The sequence below is a fragment of the Triticum urartu genome, chromosome 4, assembly GCF_003073215.2.
Source record: "Triticum urartu cultivar G1812 chromosome 4, Tu2.1, whole genome shotgun sequence".
NCBI classification, from domain to species: Eukaryota; Viridiplantae; Streptophyta; class Magnoliopsida; order Poales; family Poaceae; genus Triticum; species Triticum urartu.
In genome coordinates this window covers 25,922,777-25,947,978 of record NC_053025.1, presented here as the reverse complement: position 1 = coordinate 25,947,978, position 25,202 = coordinate 25,922,777, and the positions used below count along the sequence as shown (strand labels likewise).

At 47.4% G+C, this 25,202-nt stretch overlaps 1 protein-coding gene and 1 pseudogene across 1 annotated transcript; one reads left to right on the top strand and one right to left on the bottom strand.

Moving 5' to 3' along the window:
- The first annotated feature begins 13,594 nt into the window (after nt 1-13,594).
- On the top strand, nt 13,595-14,906 carry LOC125554560 (annotated as a pseudogene).
- A 443-nt stretch (nt 14,907-15,349) lies between these two features.
- LOC125550409 (ATP-dependent DNA helicase DDM1-like) lies at nt 15,350-19,051 on the bottom strand. Its single transcript, XM_048713399.1, has 5 exons — nt 18,849-19,051; nt 17,686-18,360; nt 17,432-17,618; nt 17,168-17,343; nt 15,350-16,460 (listed from the first exon to the last, which is right to left on the bottom strand). Exons 2-5 carry the CDS (start codon nt 18,333-18,335, stop codon nt 15,872-15,874), a joined length of 1,602 nt encoding a protein of 533 aa, XP_048569356.1. The 5' UTR covers nt 18,336-18,360; nt 18,849-19,051; the 3' UTR covers nt 15,350-15,871.
- Nucleotides 19,052-25,202: the final 6,151 nt, after the last annotated feature.

Sequence of the window (25,202 nt, the reverse complement as noted above, 5' to 3'; positions counted from 1 at the left end):
CTGTGTGGAGCATTTATAGTCAAATGATCTCTCTACTCTACGTGAGTGGATTTGATGATGGCCGGTGGTGGAATAAGAGGTGTCCTCCAAGGAGATATTTTGCTGGCAGCTCGATCGTAGTGGCGTGTGTGTGAACGTGAGACGAGTAGCGGCGGCACGCACGTTTTGCGAAACAATGACATCCACTCAACGCACAATTACCTCCCATATACATGTACCGCTAGCTGATCCTTCAGTTTCTGGCTTTCTGCAGAGGGAGTGGTGGCTAGCTGCTGCTATGCTGTGGAACTTTACAACTCAACGAGCACCGTGTACGTACGTGCCAAGACTGGCCGGCCGGAACGTCCACTACTGACACCTTTCGGTTGTAGGTACATATATACACGCTGCCTCGCAGAGTCACAGTGGCAGAAACACGATGGTGGTTCGTTCCGGAGCAACTTAGCCGACATCCGGGTGCGCGCGCGCCACTCGTTCAAGAGATTCAAAAGATGAATCGATTGCTCTCGCCACTCCACTCACACGGTGTGATACATTTTCGACCAGGACGAGATGCCACCGCTTCGTTGAGTTGATTACAGAACGGATTTTTTTTAAAACGGAGACGTCAGATGCGTGCAGCTTTAACTTAATAAAGCCCCCAACAAACAGTGTAACACGACATAACTCTTAGAACAACACCAACCAAAAGCCAAACCGGCCCAGACACGAATGCGATCGAAGCTAGATAAGGCAAAGGTCAAGCAGGCCAGCAACATGTTACATGGCCGAAGCCCGTACAAAGCACGCAAGCTCCTCAAGCCGCAAAAGGGACCACCTCGTCGGTGGTGGTCGAAGGCTCCCTAGCCAGCACATACACTTCCCTTTTCGAAAAGCCAATACATACACTTGCATCAGTCGGTCTTGGGCGTTCTTGAGAATCTCAGCATCCTTACGCCTCCCCAACGAACTTCACTGCTGCAAGAAGAGGTTGCATTTATAAATAATATTAGCCGGATGAGTTGAAAAGCAACTCTCAATAGTCAACTTGTTTCTAGTAAGCCATAGTGCCCAAAGCAGTGCCCCTACACAACTCCACACCACCCGCTTGGTTGGCCCGTGAATCGTGTCTAAAATCTGGACAAGCTCTGCCGCCGATCTAGGGTCACATTGAACGCCTGCAGCCGTTCGCACCGCACTCCACGTGAATCTCGTCAAAACGGATTGTCTCTTCCAAAAGAAACAGTTATAGCAGTTTTGCTACCTGCTAGACTTTTTTTTTATCGGAGCTACCTGCTAGACTTGATGGGTCGATCAATTCTCAGATCCATCATAAGTGGTCACCCATACGGTTAAAATAGGAGAGCTCCTGTATGGTGCCGTCAAAACAGTGAGCGTGACGCTGGAAACGAGCACAATGGACCGGCCCAGTAAGCATTTTTTTTTTTTGCGGGTGCAGTAAGCAGTAAGTGTAAAGTGTAGGAGAGTTACTCAGTGTAGGAGAACGCACTGTAGAGAACCAGTTTACTGTAACAGTCGGTGCGCTGTAGCATATGGTTCATCGTAGCGACCCAGTTTCTTGCTCGGTTAACATTTTGAAATTTTTCTGAAATATGAATTATTTTAAACGTGTTTTTTAATTTCTGAATATTTCTTACTTTTTTAATATAAACTGTACATTTTTATATACATATTGAACATTTTTGTAAATATGTTGAATATTTTCCTAATGTACAATAAACATTTTAATAAGAACTCCAATAACACCCGAACGTTCGGGATTTGACCATGGCAAATCAAATGTTTTCAATGGCAATTTTATTTGGCAAGCATGGCAACTCCGTGCTTGGTGTACTTTTTGCCAGAAGATTGCCGTGTGTGTCAACTAAATTTGCCATCCTCGCGTAACTGAAATTTTCATAAAAAATGTTTGATTTGCCATGGTCAAATCCTGAATGTTCGGGATCATTTCCATTTAATAATGTGTGCTGAATTTTTCTAAAATATACGATGAACATTTTTGTAATATATGCTAAACCATTTTTAAATACACATCAAACTTTTTTTCATATATGGTGAAAAAAATTAAACATGATAATATTTTTATAATGCACGGTGAACTTTTTGTAATATGTGGATGAACATTTTTTTACTATATGGAAATATTTTCTTAATATACAATGAACCTTTTGTATAATACGGTTCAACTTTTTGTATAATACACAAAAAATAAAAGAAAAAATAAGAGAGAAAGAAAGAACAAAAAAGGAAAGGTAAAAAGAACCAAAACAGAAAAATGAAAAATCTAAAGAAAAGCATGAAGAAAAACAGAGAAATAGAAAAATAGAAAAAAAACACAACGACAAATGAACGAAACATCACTCGAACCCTGTAAGTGGGCTGGACCAACTGGCTCCCCTACAGGCATTGCTTGGCCACCTTCGTCCATAAGAAGCGGGCACCGCTGTAAGAAAAGAGAATATGGCTCCTAGATTCTAGAACCAAAGAAATGGGACAAAGGCCATCACCCGATAGGTGTTATTTGGCCACCTTCGTCCGCAGGGAGGTGTTCACAAAGAAGTTGCCACACACATATCTTGATCTACAGTGGAAGTGGTGATTTTCACTGAGGTGTGGTTCATGCAAGAATCAGAGCCCAACATACGTCACGGTATGCCCACCCGACAGAGAAAGAGCCCGCGGGGGGGGGGGGGGGGGGGGGGGGGGGGGGGGAAGGGGAGGGTATATGCCAAGGCACCTCGTTCGGGGTCCCTGACAACGACATGAGAAGGGCCGCCCTCAGCTTGATCCATGCCATGTTTTCCTCAGTGCCAGATGTTCATTGGTATGTGATCAGGCACAGAGAGAAGGTTTCTTCGAGGAGGAGGAGGCGAGGAAGGCCTCACCACCGGCGACGGCCGCTAGGGGAGGAAAATGGTGGGCGGCGACGCTAGGGGGCGGCTAGTCCTACGAGAGGATTTGACCATGGCAAATCAAACATTTTCGATGACAATTTTAGTTGGCAAGCATGGCAACTCCGTGCTTGGTGTACTTTTTGCCAGGGAATTGCCGTGCGTGTCAACTAGACTTGCCATCCTCGCGTCACTGAAATTTTCATAAAAAATGTTTCATTTGCCATGGTCAAATCCCGAACGTTCGAGATCATTTCCATTTAATAATGTGTGATGAACTTTTTTTAAAATACACGATGAACATTTTTTGTAATATATGCTAAATAATTTTTAAATACACATCGAACCTTTTTTGTATATGGTGAGAAAAATTAAATACATGATGAATATTTTTATAATGCACGGTGAACTTTTTGTAATATATGGATGAACATTTTTTTACTATACAGAAACATTTTTTTAATATACAATGAACATTTTCCATAATGTGGTTGAACTTTTTGTATAATACACAAAAAAAATAAAAAAAAGAAAGAAACAACAAAAACAGATAGGGAAAAAGAACCAAAATGAAAAAATGAAAAATCTAAACAGAAGCATTGAAAACCAGAAGAAAAACAACACAAAAACCAAACATGAAAGAAAAAAACCAATAAATAGGTAAAAACACAACAACCAATGAAAGAAACATCACGCGAACCCTCTAAGTGGGCTGGCACAATTGGTTCCCCTACAGCCGTTGCTTGGCCACCTTCGTCCATAAGAAGCGGGCACCGCTGTAAGAAAAGAGAATATGGTTCCTAAATTCTAGAACCAAATAAATGGGGCAAAGGCCATCACCCGATACGTGTTGCTTGGCCAACTTCGTCCGAAGGGAGGTGTTCACAAAGAAGTTGCCACACAAAAATCTTGATCTACAGTGAAAGTGGTGATTTTCACTAAGGTGTGGTTCATCCAAGAATCATAGCCCAACATACGTCACGGGATGCACACCCGACAGAGAAAGAGCCCCGAGGGGCTGTTGGAAATATGCCCTAGAGGCAATAATAAAATCATTATTATTATATTTCCGTGTTCATGATAATTGTCTTTATTCATGCTATAATTGTGTTATCCGGAAATCGTAATACATGTGTGAATAACAGACACCAACATGTCCCTAGTAAGCCTCTAGTTGACTAGCTCGTTGATCAACAGATAGTCATGGTTTCCTGACTATGGACATTGGATGTCACTGATAACGAGATCACATCATTAGGAGAATGATGTGATGGCAAGACCCAATCCTAAACATAGCTTAAAGATCGTATAGTTCGTTTGCTAGAGTTTTTCCAATGTCAAAGTATCTTTTCCTTAGACCATGAGATCGTGTAACTCCCGGATACCGTAGGAGTGCTTTGGGTATACCAAACGTCACAACGTAACTTGGGTGACTATAAAGGTAGACTACGGGTATCTCCGAAAGTGTCTGTTGGGTTGACACGGATCAAGACTGAGATTTGTCACTCCGTATGACGGAGAGGTATCACTAGGCCCACTCGGTAATGCATCATCATAAAGAGCTCAAAGTGACCAAGTGTCTGGTCACGGGATCATGCATTACGGTATGAGTAAAGTGACTTGCCGGTAACGAGATTGAACGAGGTATTGGGATACCGACGATCGAATCTCGGGCAAGTAACATATCGATTGACAAAGGGAATTGTATACGGGGTTGCTTGAATCCTCGACATCGTGGTTCATCCGATGAGATCATCGTGGAGTATGTGGGAGCCAACATGGGTATCCAGATCCCGCTGTTGGTTATTGACCGGAGAGTCGTCTCGGTCATGTCTACATATCTCCCGAACCCGTAGGGTCTACACACTTAAGGTTCGGTGACGCTAGGGTTGTAGGGATATGTATATGCAGTAACCCGAATGTTGTTCGGAGTCCCGGATGAGATCCCGGACGTCACGAGGAGTTACGGAATGGTCCGGAGGTAAAGAATTATATATAGGAAGTGCTGTTTCGGCCATCGGGACAAGTTTCGGGGTCACCGGTATTGTACCGGGACCACCGGAAGGGTCCCGGGGGTCCACCGGGTGGGTCCACCTGCCCCGGGGGCCACATGGGCTGTAAGGGGGTGCGCCTTGGCCTACATGGGCCAAGGGCACCAGCCCCAAGGGGCCCATGCGCCTAGGGTTTCCAAAGGGGAAGAGTCCCACAAGTGGAAGGCACCCCTAGGTGCCTTGGGGGGGAGGGAAACCTCCCTTGTCCGCCGCCCCCCTAGGAGATTGGATCTCCTAGGGCCGGCGCCCCCCCTAGGCCCTCCTATATATAGTGGGGTAAGGAGGGCTTTTTGATCTATGCCTTTGGTTGCCTCCTTCTCCCTCTCTAACACCTCCTCCTCCTCCATAGCGCTTGGCGAAACCCTGACGGAGTACTGCAGCTCCATCACCACCACGCCGTCGTGCTGCTGCTGGAGCCATCTTCCTCAACCTCTCCTTCCCTCTTGCTGGATCAAGAAGAAGGAAACGTTACGCTGACCGTACATGTGTTGAACGCGGAGGTGCCGTCCGTTCGGTGCTAGGATCTCCGGTGATTTGGATCACGTCGTGTTCGACTACCTCATCCCCGTTCTTTGAACGTTTCCGCTCGTGATCTACAAAGGTATGTAGATGCATCCGATCACTCGTTTCTAGATGAACTCATAGATGGATCTTGGTGAAACCGTAGGAAAATTTTTGTTTTCTGCAACGTTCCCCAACAGTGGCATCATGAGCTAGGTCTATGCGTAGTTCTTCTTGCGCGAGTAGAACACAATTTGTTGTGGGCGTAGATGTTGTCAACTTTCTTGCCGCTACTAGTCTTATCTTACTTCAACGGTATTGTGGGATGAAGCGGCCCGGACCAACCTTACACGTACGCTTACGTGAGACCGGTTCCACCGACTAACATGCACTAGTTGCATAAGGTGGCTGGCGGGTGTCTGTCTCTCCCACTTTAGTTGGAGCGGATTCGATGAAAAGGGTCCTTATGAAGGGTAAATAGAAGTTGACAAATCACGTTGTGGCTTTCACGTAGGTAAGAAAACGTTCTTGCTAGAACCCTGATTCAGCCACGTAAAACTTGCAACAACAATTAGAGGACGTCTAACTTGTTTTTGCAGCAAGTGCTTTGTGATATGATATGGCCAAAGTTGTGATGAATGATGAATGATATATATGTGATGTATGAGATGTTCATACTATTGTAATAGGAATCACGACTTGCATGTCGATGAGTATGACAACCGGCAGGAGCCATAGGAGTTGTCTTTATTTTTTGTATGACCTGCGTGTCATTGAGAAACGCCATGTAAATTACTTTACTTTATTGCTAAACGCGTTAGCCATAGTAGTAGAAGTAATAGTTGGCGAGCAACTTCATGGAGACACAATGATGGAGATCATGATGATGGAGATCATGGTGTCAAGCTGGTGACAAGATGATCATGGAGCCCCAAGATGGAGATCAAAGGAGCTGTGTGATATTGGCCATATCATGTCACTGTTATTATTTGATTGCATGTGATGTTTATCATGTTTTTGCATCTTGTTTACTTAGAACGACGGTAGTAAATAAGATGATCCCTCATAATAATTTCAAGAAGTGTTCCCCCTAACTGTGCACCGTTGCGACAGTTCGTTCGTTTCTAAGCATCACGTGATGATCGGGTGTGATAGATTCCAACGTTCACATACAATGGGTGTAAGACAGATTTACACATGCAAACACTTAGGTTGACTTGACGAGTCTAGCATGTACAGACATGGCCTCGGAACACAGAAGACCGAAAGGTCGAGCATGAGTCGTATAGAAGATATGATCAACATGAAGATGTTCACCGATGTTGACTAGTCCGTCTCACGTGATGATCAGACACGGCCTAGTTGACTCGGATCATGTTATACTTAGATGACTAGAAGAGGGATGTCTATCTAAGTGGGAGTTCATTGAATAATTTGATTAGATGAACTTAATTATCATGAACTTAGTCTAAAATATTTACAATATGTCTTGTAGATCAAATGGCCAACGTAGTCCTCAACTTCAACGCGTTCCTAGAGAAAACCAAGCTGAAAGACGATGGCAGCAACTACACGGACTGGGTCCGGAACCTGAGGATCATCCTCATGGCTGCCAAGAAAGATTATGTCCTACAAGCACCGCTGGGTGACGCACCTGTTCTCCCTGCAGAACAAGACGTTATGAACGCTTGGCAGGCACGTACCGATGACTACTCCCTCATTCAATGCGGCATGCTTTACAGCTTAGAGCCGGGGTTCCAAAAGCGTTTTGAGAGACATGGAGCATATGAGATGTTCGAAGAGCTGAAAATGGTTTTTCAAGCTCATGCCCGGGTCGAGAGATATGAAGTCTCCGACAAATTCTTCAGCTGTAAGATGGAGGAAAATAGTTCTGTTAGTGAGCACATACTCACTATGTCTGGGTTACACAACCGCTTGACTCAGCTGGGAGTTAATCTCCCGGATGACGCGGTCATTGACAGAATTCTCCAGTCGCTTCCACCAAGCTACAAGAGCTTTGTGATGAACTTCAATTTGCAGGGGATGGAAAAGACCATTCCTGAAGTATTTGCTATGCTGAAATCAGCAGAGGTAGAAGTCAAGAAGGAACATCAAGTGTTGATGGTGAATAAAACCACTAAGTTCAAGAAGGGCAAGGGTAAAAAGAACTTCAAGAAGGACGGCAAGGGAGTTGCCGCGCCCGGCAAGCAAGCTGCCGGGAAGAAGCCAAAGAATGGACCCAAGCCCGAGACTGAGTGCTTTTATTGCAAGGAAAGTGGTCACTGGAAGCGGAACTGCCCCAAATACTTAGCGGACAAGAAGGCCGGCAAAACAAAAGGTATATGTGATATACATGTAATTGATGTGTACCTTACCAGTACTCGTAGTAGCTCCTGGGTATTTGATACCGGTGCAGTTGCTCACATTTGTAACTCAAAGCAGGAGCTGCGGAATAAGCGGAGACTGGCAAAGGACGAGGTGACGATGCGCGTCGGGAATGGTTCCGAGGTCAATGTGATCGCCGTCGGCATGCTACCTCTACATTTACCTACGTGATTAGTTTTAAACCTCAATAATTGTTATTTAGTGCCAGCTTTGAGCATGAACATTGTATCGGGATCTCGTTTAATTCGAGATGGCTACTCATTTAAATCCGAGAATAATGGTTGTTCTATTTATATGAGAGAAATGTTTTATGGTCATGCTCCGATGGTGAATGGTTTATTCTTCCTCGAACGTAATGCTACACATGTTCATAGTGTGAAAACCAAAAGATGTAAGGTTGATAACGATAGTCCCACATACTTGTGGCACTGCCGCCTTGGTCACATAGGTGTCAAACGCATCAAGAAGCTTCATGCAGATGGACTTTTAGAGTCTCTTGATTATGAATCATTTGACACGTGTGAACCATGCCTCATGGGTAAAATGACCAAGACTCCGTTCTCGGGAACAATGGAGCGAGCAACCAACTTATTGGAAATCATACATACTGATGTGTGCGGTCCAATGAGTGTTGAGGCTCGCGGTGGCTATCGTTATGTTCTCACCCTCACTGATGACTTGAGTATATATGGGTATATCTACTTAATGAAACACAAGTCTGAAACCTTTGAAAAGTTCAAGGAATTTCAGAGTGAGGTTGAGAATCAACGTGACAGGAAAATCAAGTTTCTACGATCAGATCGTGGAGGAGAATACTTGAGTCAGGAATTTGGCACACACTTAAAAAAATGTGGAATAGTTTCACAACTCACGCCGCCTGGAACACCTCAGCGTAATGGTGTGTCCGAACGTCGTAATTGCACTCTATTAGATATGGTGCGATCTATGATGTCTCTTACCGATTTACCGCTATATTTTTGGGGCTATGCTTTAGAGACTGCCGCATTCACTTTAAATAGGGCTCCGTCGAAATCCGTTGAGACGACACCGTATGAATTATGGTTTGGGAAGAAACCTAAGCTGTCGTTTCTAAAAGTTTGGGGATGCGATGCTTATGTCAAGAAACTTCAACCTGAAAAGCTCGAACCCAAGTCGGAAAAATGCGTCTTCATAGGATACCCTAAAGAAACTATTGGGTATACCTTCTACCTCAGATCCGAAGGCAAGATCTTTGTTGCCAAGAATGGATCCTTTCTAGAGAAAGAGTTTCTCTTGAAAGAAGTAAGTGGGAGGAAAGTAGAACTTGATGAAGTATTACCTCTTGAACCGGAAAATGGTGCAACTCAAGAAAATGTTCCTGAGGTGCCTGCGCCGACTAAAGAGGAAGTTAATGATAATGATCAAGATACTTCTGATCAAGCTCCTACTGAAATTCGAAGGTCCACAAGGACACGTTCCGCACCAGAGTGGTACGGCAACCCTGTCTTAGAAATCATGTTGTTAGACAACGATGAACCTTCGAACTATGAAGAAGCGATGGCAGGCCCGGATTCCGACAAATGGCTAGAAGCCATGAAATCCGAGATAGGATCCATGTATGAAAACGAAGTATGGACTTTGACTGACTTGCCCGTTGAACGGCGAGCCATAGAAAATAAATGGATCTTTAAGAAGAAGACAGACGCGGATGGTAATGTGACCATCTATAAAGTTCAAGGGGTTATCGACAAGTTCAAGGGGTTGACTACGATGAGACTTTCTCACCGGTAGCGAAGCTAAAGTCCGTCCGAATCATGTTAGCAATTGCCGCATTCTACGATTATGAGATATGGCAAATGGACGTCAAAACGGCATTCCTTAATGGTTTCCTTAAGGAAGAATTATATATGATGCAGCCGGAAGGTTTTGTCGATCCTAAGAATGCTGACAAGGTGTGCAAGCTCCAACGCTCGATTTATGGGCTGGTGCAAGCATCTCGGAGTTGGAACATTCGCTTTGATGAGATGATCAAAGCGTTTGGGTTTACGCAGACTTATGGAGAAGCCTGTGTTTACAAGAAAGTGAGTGGGAGCTCTGTAGCATTTCTCATATTATATGTAGATGACATACTTTTGATGGGAAATGATATAGAACTCTTGGACAGCATAAAGGCCTACTTGAATAAGAGTTTTTCAATGAAGGACCTTGGAGAAGCTGCTTATATATTAGGCATCAAAATCTACACAGATAGATCAAGACGCCTCATAGGTCTTTCACAAAGCACATACCTTGATAAGATATTGAAGAAGTTCAATATGGATCAGTCTAAGAAGGGGTTCTTGCCTGTGTTGCAAGGTGTGAAATTGAGCTCAGCTCAATGTCCGACCACGGCAGAAGATATAGAAGAGATGAGTGTCATCCCCTATGCCTCAGCCATAGGTTCTATTATGTATGCCATGCTGTGTACCAGACCTGATGTAAACCTTGCCGTGAGTTTGGTAGGAAGGTACCAAAGTAATCCCGGCAAGGAACACTGGACAGCGGTCAAGAATATCCTGAAGTACATGAAAAGGACTAAGGAAATGTTTCTCGTTTATGGAGGTGACGAAGAGCTCGTCGTAAAGGGTTACGTCGACGCTAGCTTCGACACAGATCTGGATGACTCTAAGTCTCAAACCGGGTACGTGTATATTTTGAATGGTGGGGCAGTAAGCTGGTGCAGTTGCAAGCAGAGCGTCGTGGCGGGATCTACATGTGAAGCGGAGTACATGGCAGCCTCGGAGGCAGCACATGAAGCAATTTGGGTGAAGGAGTTCATCACCGACCTAGGAGTCATACCCAATGCGTTGGGGCCAATCAAACTCTTCTGTGACAACACTGGAGCTATTGCACTTGCCAAGGAGCCCAGGTTTCACAAGAAGACAAGGCACATCAAGTGTCGCTTCAACTCCATTCGCGAAAATGTTCAAGATGGAGACATGGATATTTTTAAAGTGCATACGGACCTGAATGTAGCAGATCCGTTGACTAAACCTCTCCCTAGGGCAAAACATGATCAACACCAGAATTCCATGGGTGTTCGATTCATCACAATGTAACTAGATTATTGACTCTAGTGCAAGTGGGAGACTGTTGGAAATATGCCCTAGAGGCAATAATAAAAGCATTATTATTATATTTCCTTGTTCATGATAATTGTCTTTATTCATGCTATAATTGTGTTATCCGGAAATCGTAATACATGTGTGAATAACAGACACCAACATGTCCCTAGTAAGCCTCTAGTTGACTAGCTCGTTGATCAACAGATAGTCATGGTTTCCTGACTATGGACATTGGATGTCATTGATAACGAGATCACATCATTAGAAGAATGATGTGATGGACAAGACCCAATCCTAAACATAGCTTAAAGATCGTATTGTTCGTTTGCTAGAGTTTTTCCAATGTCAAAGTATCTTTTCCTTAGACCATGAGATCGTGTAACTCCCGGATACCGTAGGAGTGCTTTTGGGTATACCAAACGTCACAACGTAACTGGGTGACTATAAAGGTAGACTACGGGTATCTCCGAAAGTGTCTGTTGGGTTGACGGATCAAGACTGGGATTTGTCACTCCTTATGACGGAGAGGTATCACTGGGCCCACTCGGTAATGCATCATCATAATGAGCTCAAAGTGACCAAGTGTCTGGTCACGGGATCATGCATTACGGTACGAGTAAAGTGACTTGCCGGTAACGAGATTGAACGAGGTATTGGGATACCGACGATCGAATCTCGGGCAAGTAACATCGATTGACAAAGGGAATTGTATACGGGGTTGCTTGAATCCTCGACATCGTGGTTCATCCGATGAGATCATCGTGGAGCATGTGGGAGCCAACATGGGTATCCAGATCCCGCTGTTGGTTATTGACCGAGAGTCGTCTCGGTCATGTCTCATGTCTCCCGAACCCGTAGGGTCTACACACTTAAGGTTCGGTGACGCTAGGGTTGTAGGGATATGTATATGCAGTAACCCGAATGTTGTTCGGAGTCCCGGATGAGATCCCGGACGTCACGAGGAGTTCCGGAATGGTCCGGAGGTAAAGAATTATATATAGGAAGTGCTGTTTCGGCCATCGGGACAAGTTTCGGGGTCACCGGTATTGTACCGGGACCACCGGAAGGGTCCCGGGGGTCCACCGGGTGGGTCCACCTGCCCCGGGGGCCACATGGGCTGTAGGGGGTGCGCCTTGGCCTACATGGGCCAAGGGCACCAGCCCCAAGGGGCCCATGCGCCTAGGGTTTCCAAAGGGGAAGAGTCCCACAAGTGGAAGGCACCCCTAGGTGCCTTGGGGGGGAGGGAAACCTCCCTTGGCCGCCGCCCCCCTAGGAGATTGGATCTCCTAGGGCCGGCGCCCCCCCTAGGCCCTCCTATATATAGTGGGGGAAGGAGGGCTTTTTGATCTATGCCTTTGGTTGCCTCCTTCTCCCTCTCCAACACCTCCTCCTCCTCCATAGCGCTTGGCGAAGCCCTGACGGAGTACTGCAGCTCCATCACCACCACGCCGTCGTGCTGCTGCTGGAGCCATCTTCCTCAACCTCTCCTTCCCTCTTGCTGGATCAAGAAGAAGGAGACGTTACGCTGACCGTACGTGTGTTGAACGCGGAGGTGCCGTCCGTTCGGTGCTAGGATCTCCGGTGATTTGGATCACGTCGTGTTCGATTACCTCATCCCCATTCTTTGAACGCTTCCGCTCGCGATCTACAAAGGTATGTAGATGCATCCGATCACTCGTTGTTAGATGAACTCATAGATGGATCTTGGTGAAACCGTAGAAAATTTTTTTGTTTTCTGCAATGTTCCCCAACAGGGGCATATGCCAAGGCACCTCGTTGAGGGTCCCTGACAACGACATGGGAAGGGCCGCCCTCAGCTCGGTCCATGCCACGTTTTCCTCAGTGCCAGATGTTCATTGGTATGTGATGAGGCACAAAGAGAAGGTTGTTTGGAGGAGGAGGAGGAGGAGGAGGAGGCGAGAAGGTTGTTTGGAGGAGGAGGAGGAGGAGGCGAGGGAGGCCGTCGTCGGCGCTAGGGGAAGCGAGCGGTGGACGGCGGCGCTAGGGGGCGGCTAGTCCTACGAGAGACGACCCTACACACCTCCTTACCGAGTGCATCTTTCACTTTCTAGTTCACATATGAGTTACCAATATACCTGGCCATAGGTCGAGTCAAGCCTAATAAAGCCTGCAGTAGAATACCTAGATCCGCGCCCGGTTTGACCCAGCTGTCGGGCCTATATTTCAGACCCAAGCCTAACCTATAACTGAAAAAGCCCGCCGGGCCTCAGGCCAAGCCTCTTCCTTAAAAACACAAATATGGTAAACCCAAGCCCAGCCCTGTCCGACCTTGAGGCTCAAAACTTAGGCCCCGGCCCGGCCCGTGGGCAAGACTGGGTTAGGTCAGGTCAGGCCGACCGGGCCGGGTTTCCCATGGCCAGGGTATAGTTACTAAGTATCCCTAAAAAAAAGGGTATAGTTACCAAGTGGCCTCTCGTCGAAGCCATGTAAAACGCAGTATGGAGAAGCATCTCGAACACCCCAGATGGAACGAGGTACGTACCAGGAAATCGATTTGTTTGGCGCAATGAAAAGCTGTAGATCTGGTTCACGAGAATTCAATTCCCGGTGCCTGATTTGGAACGAAAACGACACCCTCGTCGGGTCTTCGGTCTACACACCGCTGTAAAGACGAGTAGGTGCGAAGATGCACCAGGAAAATCAATGTACGCTGATCAATAAATGCGTCGTGTCCTCTGCGCTGAGTGACAGATTTTTTTTCATTTTGTGGTCGACACAACAAATCGACTCTGTAGAAATTCCATACCGCAAATCGTATTATTTTTCTACCCTGAATATGATAATTTTTTTTAAGAATCGACGGTACCACAGTAGTACCACGCCAACGCCATACCGTAGTACAGTAGCATCATTCATCAGCCGTCATCGGCCGATCCGCCCTCAGAGTCTGGTAGTACTTCTGCCAAATAAAATATCCTCTTCCTCGCCCTCGTCTGCATCTACTACTCCGAGAACGCACCAGGGGAGCGGGGTGAGAGCTCCAGAAGCCGTCATCATGGTGCATCCGATTGCGGAGGCCGACGAGCGGAGCCCCATGGGCGGGCTCACCGCGGAGGAGTACTACGCGCGCCACGGGGTCACGCACACCTCCTCCACCTTCGTCAACCCGCGCGGGCTGCGGATCTTCACGCAGCGTGGGTGCCCAGCGGCGACGCCCCCGTGCTCCGGGCAGCCATCGCCGTCGTCCACGGCTTCACCGGCGAGTCCAGCTGGATGGTGCTCCTCACGGCCGTCCACTTCGCCAGCAGGCTTCGCGCGCGCTGGACACCAGGCCCACGGCTTTCCGAGGGGCCTCCAGGGCCCACCTCCCGGACATTGCGCCCCGTGCTCGACGATGCGAGGCCGCCTTCGCGCCCTTCGCGCCGACTACCCGCCCCGCGCTGCCCTGCTTCCTCTACGGCGAGTCCCTCGGCGGCGCCATGCGCTGCTGCTGCCTCCGGACAAGCCCGCGGTGCGACGCGCCGTGCTCAACGGCGCATGTTCGGGTCAGCCCCGGTGCATGGCCGCCGGCGCGTGGCCCTGGAAGCACCTGCTGTGGGCGGCCGCCGCGTGGCGGCCCACCTGGCACGTCGCCTCTTTACCAGGGGGAACATCCCCGGGGCTGGTCCTTTCAAGGTGGAGTGGAGCGCGCGCTGGCGCTGGCCAGCCCGCGCCGCACCACGGCGCCGCCCCCGCCCCACCCGCGCTGGAAGCTCTCCGGCGTGGTGCGGGGAGCTTGCAGGCGAGGCTTCGAGGAGGTGTAGCTGCCGCGATGCTGGCGGTTCACGGCGGCGACGAACCGGTGTGCGACCGGCGTGCGTGGAAGGAGATGCACCTGCCAGCGCGGGACAAGGACAAGGACGCTGCGCTGTACCGCGATGTGGCACCAGATCGTCGGCGAGCGGAGGAGACGTGGAGCAGCGTATCTCGCGAGTCGTAGCTGGCTCAGGGCACCGGCACCGCGGTCCGCACTCCGCACTACAGTAGTTGGTTAGTGGTTGGGTCACGCGTCGCGCGCGGGCCGTGTCAGTCAGGTACAGGCAGGTGCGTCGTTCCTGTTGGGAGAGATGGATCAATCATGGATCATGGATCATGGGCAGGGCGTGCTTGGTGTGTGTGGTCCGTGGCCGGTGCAAGTACGGCCGCAATAAAAGAATTTGTTGACTTGTACATTGATGAAATGTGTGATCTGGTCCTGGTGTTGTGTAGGAGTATCTTCGTATTTGCAAGCAAGTGGGCATGGCTTCTCATCAATGAAAATTTTCATGCCGTCGTGGTCTCCATCTCCCTCCATGGTTAGTAACTTAGTAGTGGTTGGGAGTTGGGTGGCCTCTCTTGCTCATTTGATTTAATTTCCAGCAGAATCTGAGACTTGATCTAAAATATCCAATGTGGTAAAATATCGATGCTCCGCAACAATCCAATCTCCAATTCTCTCTGTCAGAACAACTGTACTAGAAGAATAGAGGAGTACCAGCATAAATTTTGACAAATGGACACACATTTGGTTGCATTTTTTACCCAAGTATTCCACTCCCTCTCATTGACAGGTGGCCTCTAACCCTACGTATCAATGCCAAATTTTCATGTCGTCGTGGTCTCCATCTCCAATCTCCATGGTTAGTTAGTGGTTGGGAGTTGGGTGGTAATGCGGGGGCGGCCTATCTTGCTCATCTCGTTTAATTTCCAGCAGAACTGCGAGTTGTTGCAGCAGGTTGCCGACCAAAGCTGGAAGCTCCGCCAAGCAAGCAAACGCTGCACTTTGAGCAGTGGCACATGACGAATCAACAGGGCGGGCATGCAACGGAAATCGACAATGCATCAATCCCCGCCAGTGATTTCAAATGCTCTTGCAAGTAAACAAATACAGTTCAGGAGAATCCATACTACTACTTGTTTACATGGTTCAACTCCATCGAACAATCTCCAAACGCATGCTTCTGGAGCAACACGTCCGGCATCACTTGTTCCCAACTTCCATGAGCAGCCAGTCCTTCCTCATGTCCATTGGGAGCGCAACAAGTGATCTAAACTGGCAATCATCACGGATCAGGCTGCTGTAGGCTCTCAGAAGGTCAGCACGGGCCAAGTCGGGGATCTCTCTGAGGGCCTCCAAGATTTCTGCAGGGGAAGTTGCCTTCGGCACCTGCACAGGCTCAGCTGGCCTCAAAGAAGCTTGAACTGTGCCATTGGTTTCTCCAAGCAGGGAGAGAAGTGCATCATCTGTTCGTGGCCTCTTAGCTTTGTTACCTTCCAGCCCCAGTCGAGTGGATGGCATGTTAGGAGTGCCTTCACCGCCATTTTCAGAAGAAACCTCCGCTGCTGCCCCTTTACAATTCTGGCCAACAGACCTCACACCATCTCTTTTCGTGTGGTCTTCCGAGAGGTGGATTGCATTCCAGTTCTTAACAGCTTTGGCCTTGTAGCACATAGAATCTTCCACTTGTAGAAGGAATGGATCCAACGCGGTGTGAAGCTTTGAAACAAGGACCCTTCTGTTGACTATAGTTTGTTCTTGTCCGTCACCTCTTTTCTCGATAAGATCAAACCTTTAAAGAGGAATTGTTGTCAGACAAGCGGAGGCACACAAAAAAAGCAAATATAATACATGGAGTATTTAAGAAGAAACCCCCCAACATCTTCAAAAAAGAAATACATGTAAGGCACCAAAATTCGCCATGATAGACATTTTATTAAACATGACATGTATAACAAGATAAATATGCAAAAACCGATAAGTTGATAATGTGCAGGTTTGCTTCATTGCTTGTCCAGACAGTTCATTCAACTACTGTGCTTTTTAAGGGCTAGACATCCTAATTTACATTAACAAAGCGAAGATATTTATAAGAAAAAACAAACAAACCGAATGATATATAATTATACTCATAGGACAACGGAGTTTCTTAAAAACATGATATATGGTTGTATACAGCTACACGAGAATATCTGTTTCAAACGTGGAATTGCTACAATTACAACAGATAAATTATTAGTAAAAGAATTTTATATCTCCCTAAGTATTTGACAGATCTATTTAAATTGGTTTTACAACAGCATGTGAAAATTAGCCGAGCCAACACAAGCTCTGGCATATGGCAGAGCAAGCTTTCTGAAAGCTAGGCCTCAAGGCAGCGATCAGTCACTAATGAACACATGAAGTTGAGAAGTGATTCCAGTATATGGAGGCTATGGGTATGTTGGCATGTACAAAATGGATGGGCAAAGGTGGGAGTGTGAGCTGAAAGAATTGTACCATGATTCCAATTCCTGATGAGATGAGAATATGTCAGGCATAGCAAAGTTCAGTAGCGACCACAACTCTGCTAGGTTATTTTGAAATGGTGTCCCAGTCAAAAGGAGCCCATTATCCATTGGTAGACGCCTTAACTTCCTCGATAATTCACATTCCAAGTTGTTCAATTGATGGCCCTGGAAAAGAAGTATGCAGTTGACATATAAATATAAAATAGTGAAAACCACAAAGGACAATGATTTAGGGTACTTGCTTCTCCGTCACCTCATCAAAAACAATGTATTTCCACCTGTACTGAGCAAGAATTTTTGCATCGGACATGGCCATCTCATATGAAGTCACTATTATCGGAAAATCAGGGCCACCAGTTTTGGGCATCAACTTTCTCCTAATCTCTGACCGAGCCAATTTATCTCCATAGTAAATCAGACATGCCATAGACGGAACAAGCCTGAAACCAAGCTTCTCTATGTAAGACATTAACTAACAACACTGAAAGGAAACTTTAGAAACTTTACCTAGAGATCTCATCCACCCAGTTTGATAGAGTGAGAACAGGGGCAATGATCATGTATGGACCATGCAGACCATTCCCTTTGAGATGAGCAAGAAATCCAATTGTCTGGATTGTGTTTCCAAGACTCATTTGATCTGCTAGTATCCCATTTAGCCCATTACACCAAAGCGACATTAGCCACTTCACACCCTCAATCTGGTAAGGCCTTAACATCCCACCAGACACCAATGGAACAAGCTCGGCCTGCTCTTTTGCCCACATTTCTTCTTCTGTGAGAGTAGCATTATAAGCAGAGCTATAATTGCTATATCCTTCAAGCACCTTCTCAAGTATAAATTCCGAATAGAGCTGGACCTGGGTCAGCAGCTCATCAAACTTGTTAAACTTTGTCACTGGATCAGAAACAAGTCTCACAGCTTCTCTCCCCTTGGCCTCCTCCTCCTCTACATTGAGGCGGGCCTCATATGGCTGCTCTTCCTCCACTTCCATCGATGCATCGCTATCCTCAGCCTCAAGGTCAACAGATGGATAAGAACTTGCATCTGGATGATCATCAACATTCTCCTCCTTGACAGAGTGCAACAACTGATCCTCCTCCTTCACCGCCTTGACGATGCTTAGCTGCCTTGGTGGTGAGGGAAGCATCCCCATTCTTGGCTTCCAAGATTCGTACACTCTGCGTCAAATAATCAGTTAAATCGGACCAAAGAATCGAAATTGTTGGAGAACTAGCAGAATTTGGTCCAAGAAAAAGTGAAGGGCCTTCAGCTAGAGATCTGACCACGCATTTTAGAATAAATCATCAGTACCAAATTAAAACCTGAAGAAATAGCACCAGGAATCAGCGACCATCTATATCCTGACCGTCATCTCACCCCACAGCCTCCTCAAAACTTGACTACTCCTACAACACATAAATGCTGAAACCCTAACTAAATCTAAATGCGAACATACACAGTAGCCAATCGCACGAGAGCATGAACTCTAGAATATCGATTTAAATCTTATAGTCGAAGGAAAATACATATTTAAGATAATCCCCCAACTTCTTCTGAAAGACGAGCACAAGCGCTACACCAACCACCCCCCCCCCCCCCCCCCTAAAGAACCAGATCCCTTTTCCGGCCCCATGAATGATGAATCCTTTGGGGGGAAACATGGTACCTTCGAAGGAACAGGCAGGTAAATGGATCGGGGAACGGAAAAGATTTGGAAGCAAAGAACTGGAAAGGGGAGAGGGAGAAGAACCGCAGGGGAGAAGTGGCACGGGACGGCGAGGGCTTCGGAAGGGAGGGAAGGGCTTCAGGCGGGAAAGCGTGAGCAGAGCTGACAGAAATGCCCTGAAGCTCGACGGGAAAATTTCTCTCTCCTCGTCTCCTGGCCTCCTGGGCTTTGGTAACATAGCCCATTATACGTGTGTTCTTTTTAGCTGAGAAAGTTTTTTTTTTCGACAAAGGGTGGATTTTGTTGGCTGAGAAAGTTTGAAAATGTAAAACAGCTGTTCTTTGTTGTGTTTATTTACTAGAGCTGATAGCTAGCTTTCCAGTGGAAACATCTGTTCTTTGTTGCCCATTTACTTTGGTTCCTCTCCACTATGATAAGCTTAGAAATGAAATGAGGATATCCAATGGAAATGTCTGTTGGAGCTCTATTTCTAAAAGCTCGAAAAATCATATTTTCAAGTTACAAAACATTCTGAAAAGAAATACCCATGAACCAAGGCATGTATACAACATCTCTTTAAATTTTCATGATGAAATACATTTTGATGAAAGCTACAAAAATATCATGTATTTCTAGCACATGTAATATTCACTATAAACTCCACAATTTCTTTATACACCACACACCAAAGCATATTTCATCATGAAATTTTACAGGAATGTAGTACACATCTCTATCTTGATTTGTATTTTTTTTCAAGAATCTTTTAGGACTTTAAACTATGATTTTTTATTCTTTTTTTTTAAAAGACGAGTTGCATGGAGCTCGAGCTCCAAAAATCCATTCTCGATATCCAATGATTATAATAGATAAAATTCTCAAAAGAATAATTGGGTGGAGAGGGAAACTGCTCTCTTCCTCTACTAACATGCCTTGGTCAAAGCATGTCTAGCTAGTGTCTCAGTTTACCCAATTTAAGTTTCCTAAAGGGGTCATGACTTGATCAACATTCAATTAGCTCATGAGCAGGTGACGGAACCCTAGCCACCCGAGCCACCCAACCCTCCTCCCCTCCCCTCCCTCCCTGCCGCCACCCTGAGGACATCGTCGGTCATCGAGCGACCTCCAGTGAAGGTGGTGGCGAGGCTCTGTTGCCTTGCTCCATCGCAGGGAGCTTTGGGCATCGGGGCAACGACCCCGGATCTGGCTGGTGGCGTTGACCTCTCCGGTGGGTGGCACTGCAGGTGTTGGTCGCCCCTCCGGTCGCGTGGGTAGCGGTTGGGTGGCAGAGTGGCTAAGCTGCTCGGATGACTACGGCACCGCTCTGGCGCCAGAGGGTGTGTTGGAGGATGCCTGGAATGGGGGAATCCCTTGGTCGACTCCGCATCGACCTCGATCACTATGGCACCCTCCGGCTCCATTAGTCCTCCTAAGGGTGTGATGAGATTTCTCCCCTCTCCTCCCCTCAATTAGCGGGTGAAAACCTAGGCCGTTGGTCGGCCGGCGGCGGCGCACCGACACCGTGGTCCTCCTTGGAGGCACCTGTTTCGGGGTAGGGTTGGGGTGTTATAGTTTGTGGGCTGGTAGTAGTTGTGGTGTAGTGCATCCTTGGCTATCCGGTGGTGGTGGAGGCGGGGGATTTGTGTCATGTTACTCTTCAACGGATGTTGCCCCACTGCGTTCTTGCTTGGTCGGCCGGTGATCGACATCCCTATGTTGGATGTAGGGGAGACAGTGGTCTCCCCTCCGGCTATGACACGACAGGGTTGTGGTAGAGGCAATGGTTTCACCTTGAAGAAATGATCCTCCTCTCTGCGCGCTTTTTGCTGATCTGTGGACTCCTCTATTCCCGTTGTTCAGGTATGTGTTTTACTCTCCAGCTGCATGGCTTGTTTCCCTTTGTGTTGCCGATTTCCCTCTTCGGCCTGCTGCTATAGTTTGGGCCTGGTGCGATCTCTTTCTGTAATTTTTCAGATTTTCCCATGCTTTGCCTGTGTAATAATCTGCACCTTGTATTCTAGCCGGTTGATGGCTTCATTAGTTTGAAGTCGGGCTTTATGCCTTTCATCTAAAAAAATCTTGGTACAAACTTGAGCATATTGTCATGTCTATTTCTCTTAACAATAGCACTAATGCCATTTTATGGCAATATGATTCAAGGGGAGGGTATACTACTAGCTCTCATTATAGCATTATCAACTTTATAGGTGTGCAACTCATCTAACATTCCCTCTGTCTACTCCATTTTAGTTCCTCCCAAGGTCCGCATTTTTCTGTGGCTTATGTCTCATAACAAACTCATGACAAGAGACAATCTACAAAAAAGAAACTTGAACAAACCACTTGATTGTTCTAATAAAGTAGCATATTGTGGGTTTATCACTTGATCTACAACATGGGTGGCATGATTGTCAATTTATCAGTTTGATCTGGAACATGGGTGTGTGTATGTTTGAACATAAGCGTGTAATTTGTGGTGGCCGTGGAGCCTTCAGACAGGCATGACACAACAAGATAAAGGTAGCAGCTGGCCCATTGTGAATAAAGACTCCACCGGGTGGAGAAAAGGTGGCGGGAGGAAATGGGGAGCGGCGAAGTGGTGCGATTCTTGCCCGGTGTCTGGCCTCCTTCAAATAGTGGGTGGACGGGAGGAGCATGCCCGGGGTTGTGTTTAATGCCGCCCGCTTGTGAACATACGAGTGGCCGAAATGGGTTTCTCGGCTTCCACGCGGGTTTAATGGAGGCATTTGAATGCAGTGAGAAGACATGTTTTACCGAGCGTGCAACGGGCAGCGTCCTCGGCCGGCGTGCCGCTTCAATGGTGGAGGCAGTCAGACGACGTGTCCGTCCTGAGCCGTCTTTAATGTGGAGCGGCCGCTGGCGCTGGGCGGGAACGCGCGCGGGCGAGGGAGAAGAGAGTTTGAGTGGTCTAGAATGGTCAGAAGCAGGCGTGAGTGATGTCCGAACGCCCACAAAGCTTCCATGTTTTTATTCGATTTGCGGAGAAAAATACGTTTAAATCATTTTTCAAACTAATACAGTCCCGTATTAATTAGCACAACACGTGTGAACAATCGGGGGCGTTTTAAGGGTCGCGGTTGGAGATGCCTCTAACCGCCGGTGCATGTCAGAGGCGTGCGTGCATGCAGGCATGACCGAGTTACTAGCACATGCGTTGCTGTCCAAGAAAATAGTGCAACGTAGTTATTGAGCGGAGGTCTCTCTCGTTTTACTACTGTCACATGAACATGCCCCCTGCCCTCCATGATGTCTGAAAGTAGGACACTCAGCTACATACGAACATACCGTTGTAATAAAATAACAATAGTAGTTGAAATAAATGCCGCATGACTAGTACCATCAGATCGACCATGCATGCTATATATAGTACTACCCAACATACAATCAGATCAGAATAGCACCAGTTTAGCTGCCAGTTTGATTATCACATATCACTGCGGCCTCTCATTGTTTTGCATTCCATTGAAAACAGTCCAAGGCACATCAACTCACTCTGCGGCGAATATATATCCTAGGGTTCCGCCCGCGCCGCCGCCGGCTTCCCCGTCGCGGGTAGCCGTGGCCGCGGCCGGCGCCCGCCGCCGCTAGCTCTCCCCGACCCCGTCCACCCCCCTTCCCCCCCCCCCTCCATCGTACACCGCGTCGCCTTCCCGAGCGAGGCGACCGAGGGCTCTCTCCCCGCCCTCCCCAGCGCCTTCCCTCCCCTTCTCCCCCTCCCGCCGCCGCCGGCCTGGGCCACCGGGCCTTGCTCGGGTGGTGCCGGCGGCGGCAGCCCCGGCCCTTCTCCCCACGCAGCGCCACGACTCGGGTGGCTGGCGGCGACGGCGTGCTTCGGCGGCAGCGGATCCGGCGGCGGCGTGGCTCTTCGGGTGGCGCGGTGCCGGGTGGCGAGGCGGCGGCGAGGCGTTGCAGTGGCTGGTGGCGATGCCCTCCCGGCCTAGATCTGGGCCCTTTTGGGCCCCATCTGGGTCTGGGCGGGCCTGTCCGGAACTCCTCCGCGGCGTCTCCGACGGACGGCGGGGCGACTCGTGCGGGGGGTAGCGGTGACGGCGGCTCGTGTACTGCAGCGCGGTGACGCGGGCTTCACGAGCCCGTCTCGGGCTCGGCCGGGCCTATCTGGGCCTTCGGCGCGGGGGCGAAACATGGTTTCGCGGGGGAGCTGGAGCCGACATAGCGCTGGTCGTGGTCATGGGCCACTTCTCCACCTTCCCTTTCCCCCGGTCGATTTGGTCGCAGTTGCCCGGTTTGCCCCTGTTCCAAGAATCTTTGCGGGAGGGAAATACTTAGAGATAAAAGCATCTTTGCACTTGTTTCAAGAATCAATACTATTTTTAGGCAAAGACGAAAACCAAGCTTTAGCACGATCTCTAAGCAAAAAAGGAAATAGCTTCAATTTAACGACATCATTATCGACATCTTTTTTCTTTTGCATATCACATAAATTAACGGAGCTATTCAGATGAGTAGCGGCATCTTCACTAGAAAGACCGGCGAATTGATCTTTCATAACAAGATTCAACAAAGCAGTATTGATTTCACAAGATTCAGTATTGGCAAGAGGAGCAATCGGAGTGCTAAGGAAATCATTATTATTGGTATTGGTGAAGTCACACAATTTGGTAGTATCTTGAGCCATCGCGACAAACAAGCAATCCAACACACGAGCAAACAAAAGGCAAGCGAGAAAAAAGCAAACGGAAAAGAGAGGCGGAGAAGGAGAAGGAGATTGGGAAAGAGAGGGCGAATAAAACGGCAAGGGTGAAGTGGGGGAGAGGAAAACGAGAGGCAAATGGCAACTAATGTAATGCGAGAGATAGGGATTGTGATGGGTACTTGGTATGTTGACTTTTTGCGTAGACTCCCCGGCAACGGCGCCAGAAATTCTTCTTGCTACCTCTTGAGATTGCGTTGATTTCCCCGAAGAGGAAAGGATGATGCAGCAGAGTAGCGTAAGTATTTCCCTCAGTTTTTGAGAATCAAGGTATCAATCCAGTAGGAGGCCACACTCAAGTCCCTCGTACCCGCACAAAACGATAGCTACTCGCAACCAACGCGATTAGGGGTTGTCAATCGCTTCACGCTCACTTACGAGAGTGAGATCTGATAGATATAATATTTTTGGTATTTTTGGTATAGAGATGCAAAGTGAAAAGAAAAAGGCAAAGTAAAAAAGCAAAGTAAGATTAAAGTGATGGAGATTGATATGATGAGAATAGACCCGGGGGCCATAGGTTTCACTAGTGGCTTCTCTCAAGAGCATACGTATTCTACAGTGGGTGAACAAATTACTGTTGAGCAATTGACATAATTGAGCATAGTTATGAAATATCTAGGCATGATCATGTATATAGGCATCACGTCCGTGACAAGTAGACCGAAACGATTCTGCATCTACTACTATTACTCCACTCATCGACCGCTATCCAGCATGCATCTAGAGTATTAAGTTAAAAACAAAGTAACGCTTTAAGCAAGATGACATGATGTAGAGAGATAAATTCATGCAATATGAAATAAACCCTATCTTGTTATCCTCGATGGCAACGATGCAATACGTGCCTTGCTGCCCCTTCTGTCACTGGGAAAGGACACCGCAAGATCGAACCCAAAGCTAAGCACTTCTCCCATGGCAAGAAAAACCAATCTAGTAGGCCAAACCAAACTGATAATTCGAAGAGACTTGCAAATATAACCAATCATACATAAAAGAATTCAAAGAAGATTCAAATAATATTCATAGATAGACTTGATCATAAACCCACAATTCATCGGTCTCAACAAACACACCGCAAAAAAGAAGAAGATTATATCGAATAGATCTCCACAAGAGAGGGGGAGAACTTTGTATTGAGATCCAAAAAGAGAGAAGAAGCCATCTAGCTAATAGCTATGGACCCGAAGGTCTGAGGTAAACTACTCACACTTCATCGGAGAGGCTATGATGATGCAGAAAGCCTCCGTGATGACGGCCCTCTCCGGCGGAGCTCCGGAACAGGCCCCAAGATGGGATCTCGTGGATACAGAAAGTTGTGGCGGTGGAATTAGGTTTTTGGCTCCGTCTCTGTTCATTTGGGGGTACGTAGGTATATATAGGAGGAAGAAGTACGTCGGTGGAGTTACGGTGGGCCCACGAGGGTGGGGCGGGCCTGGGGGTATAGGGCGCGCCCCCCTACCTCGTGCCCACCTCGAAGCTTCCTTGGCGTAGGGTCCAAGTCTCTTGGGTCATATTCGGGAAGAAAATCACGTTCCAGAAAGGTTTATTCCGTTTGGACTCCATTTGATATTCCGTTTCTTCGAAACAATGAAATAGGCAAAAAAACAGCAATTCTGGGC

Coding starts and splice junctions, on each gene's coding strand:
- LOC125550409 (XM_048713399.1), bottom strand. CDS start 18,335: ATGGGGATGCTTCCCTCACCACCAAGGCAGCTAAGCATCGTCAAGGCG. Junction 17,619..17,685: donor TGGGTGGATGAGATCTCTAG/GTAAAGTTTCTA, acceptor GCTTGGTTTCAG/GCTTGTTCCGTCTATGGCAT. Junction 17,344..17,431: donor AATACATTGTTTTTGATGAG/GTGACGGAGAAG, acceptor CTTCTTTTCCAG/GGCCATCAATTGAACAACTT.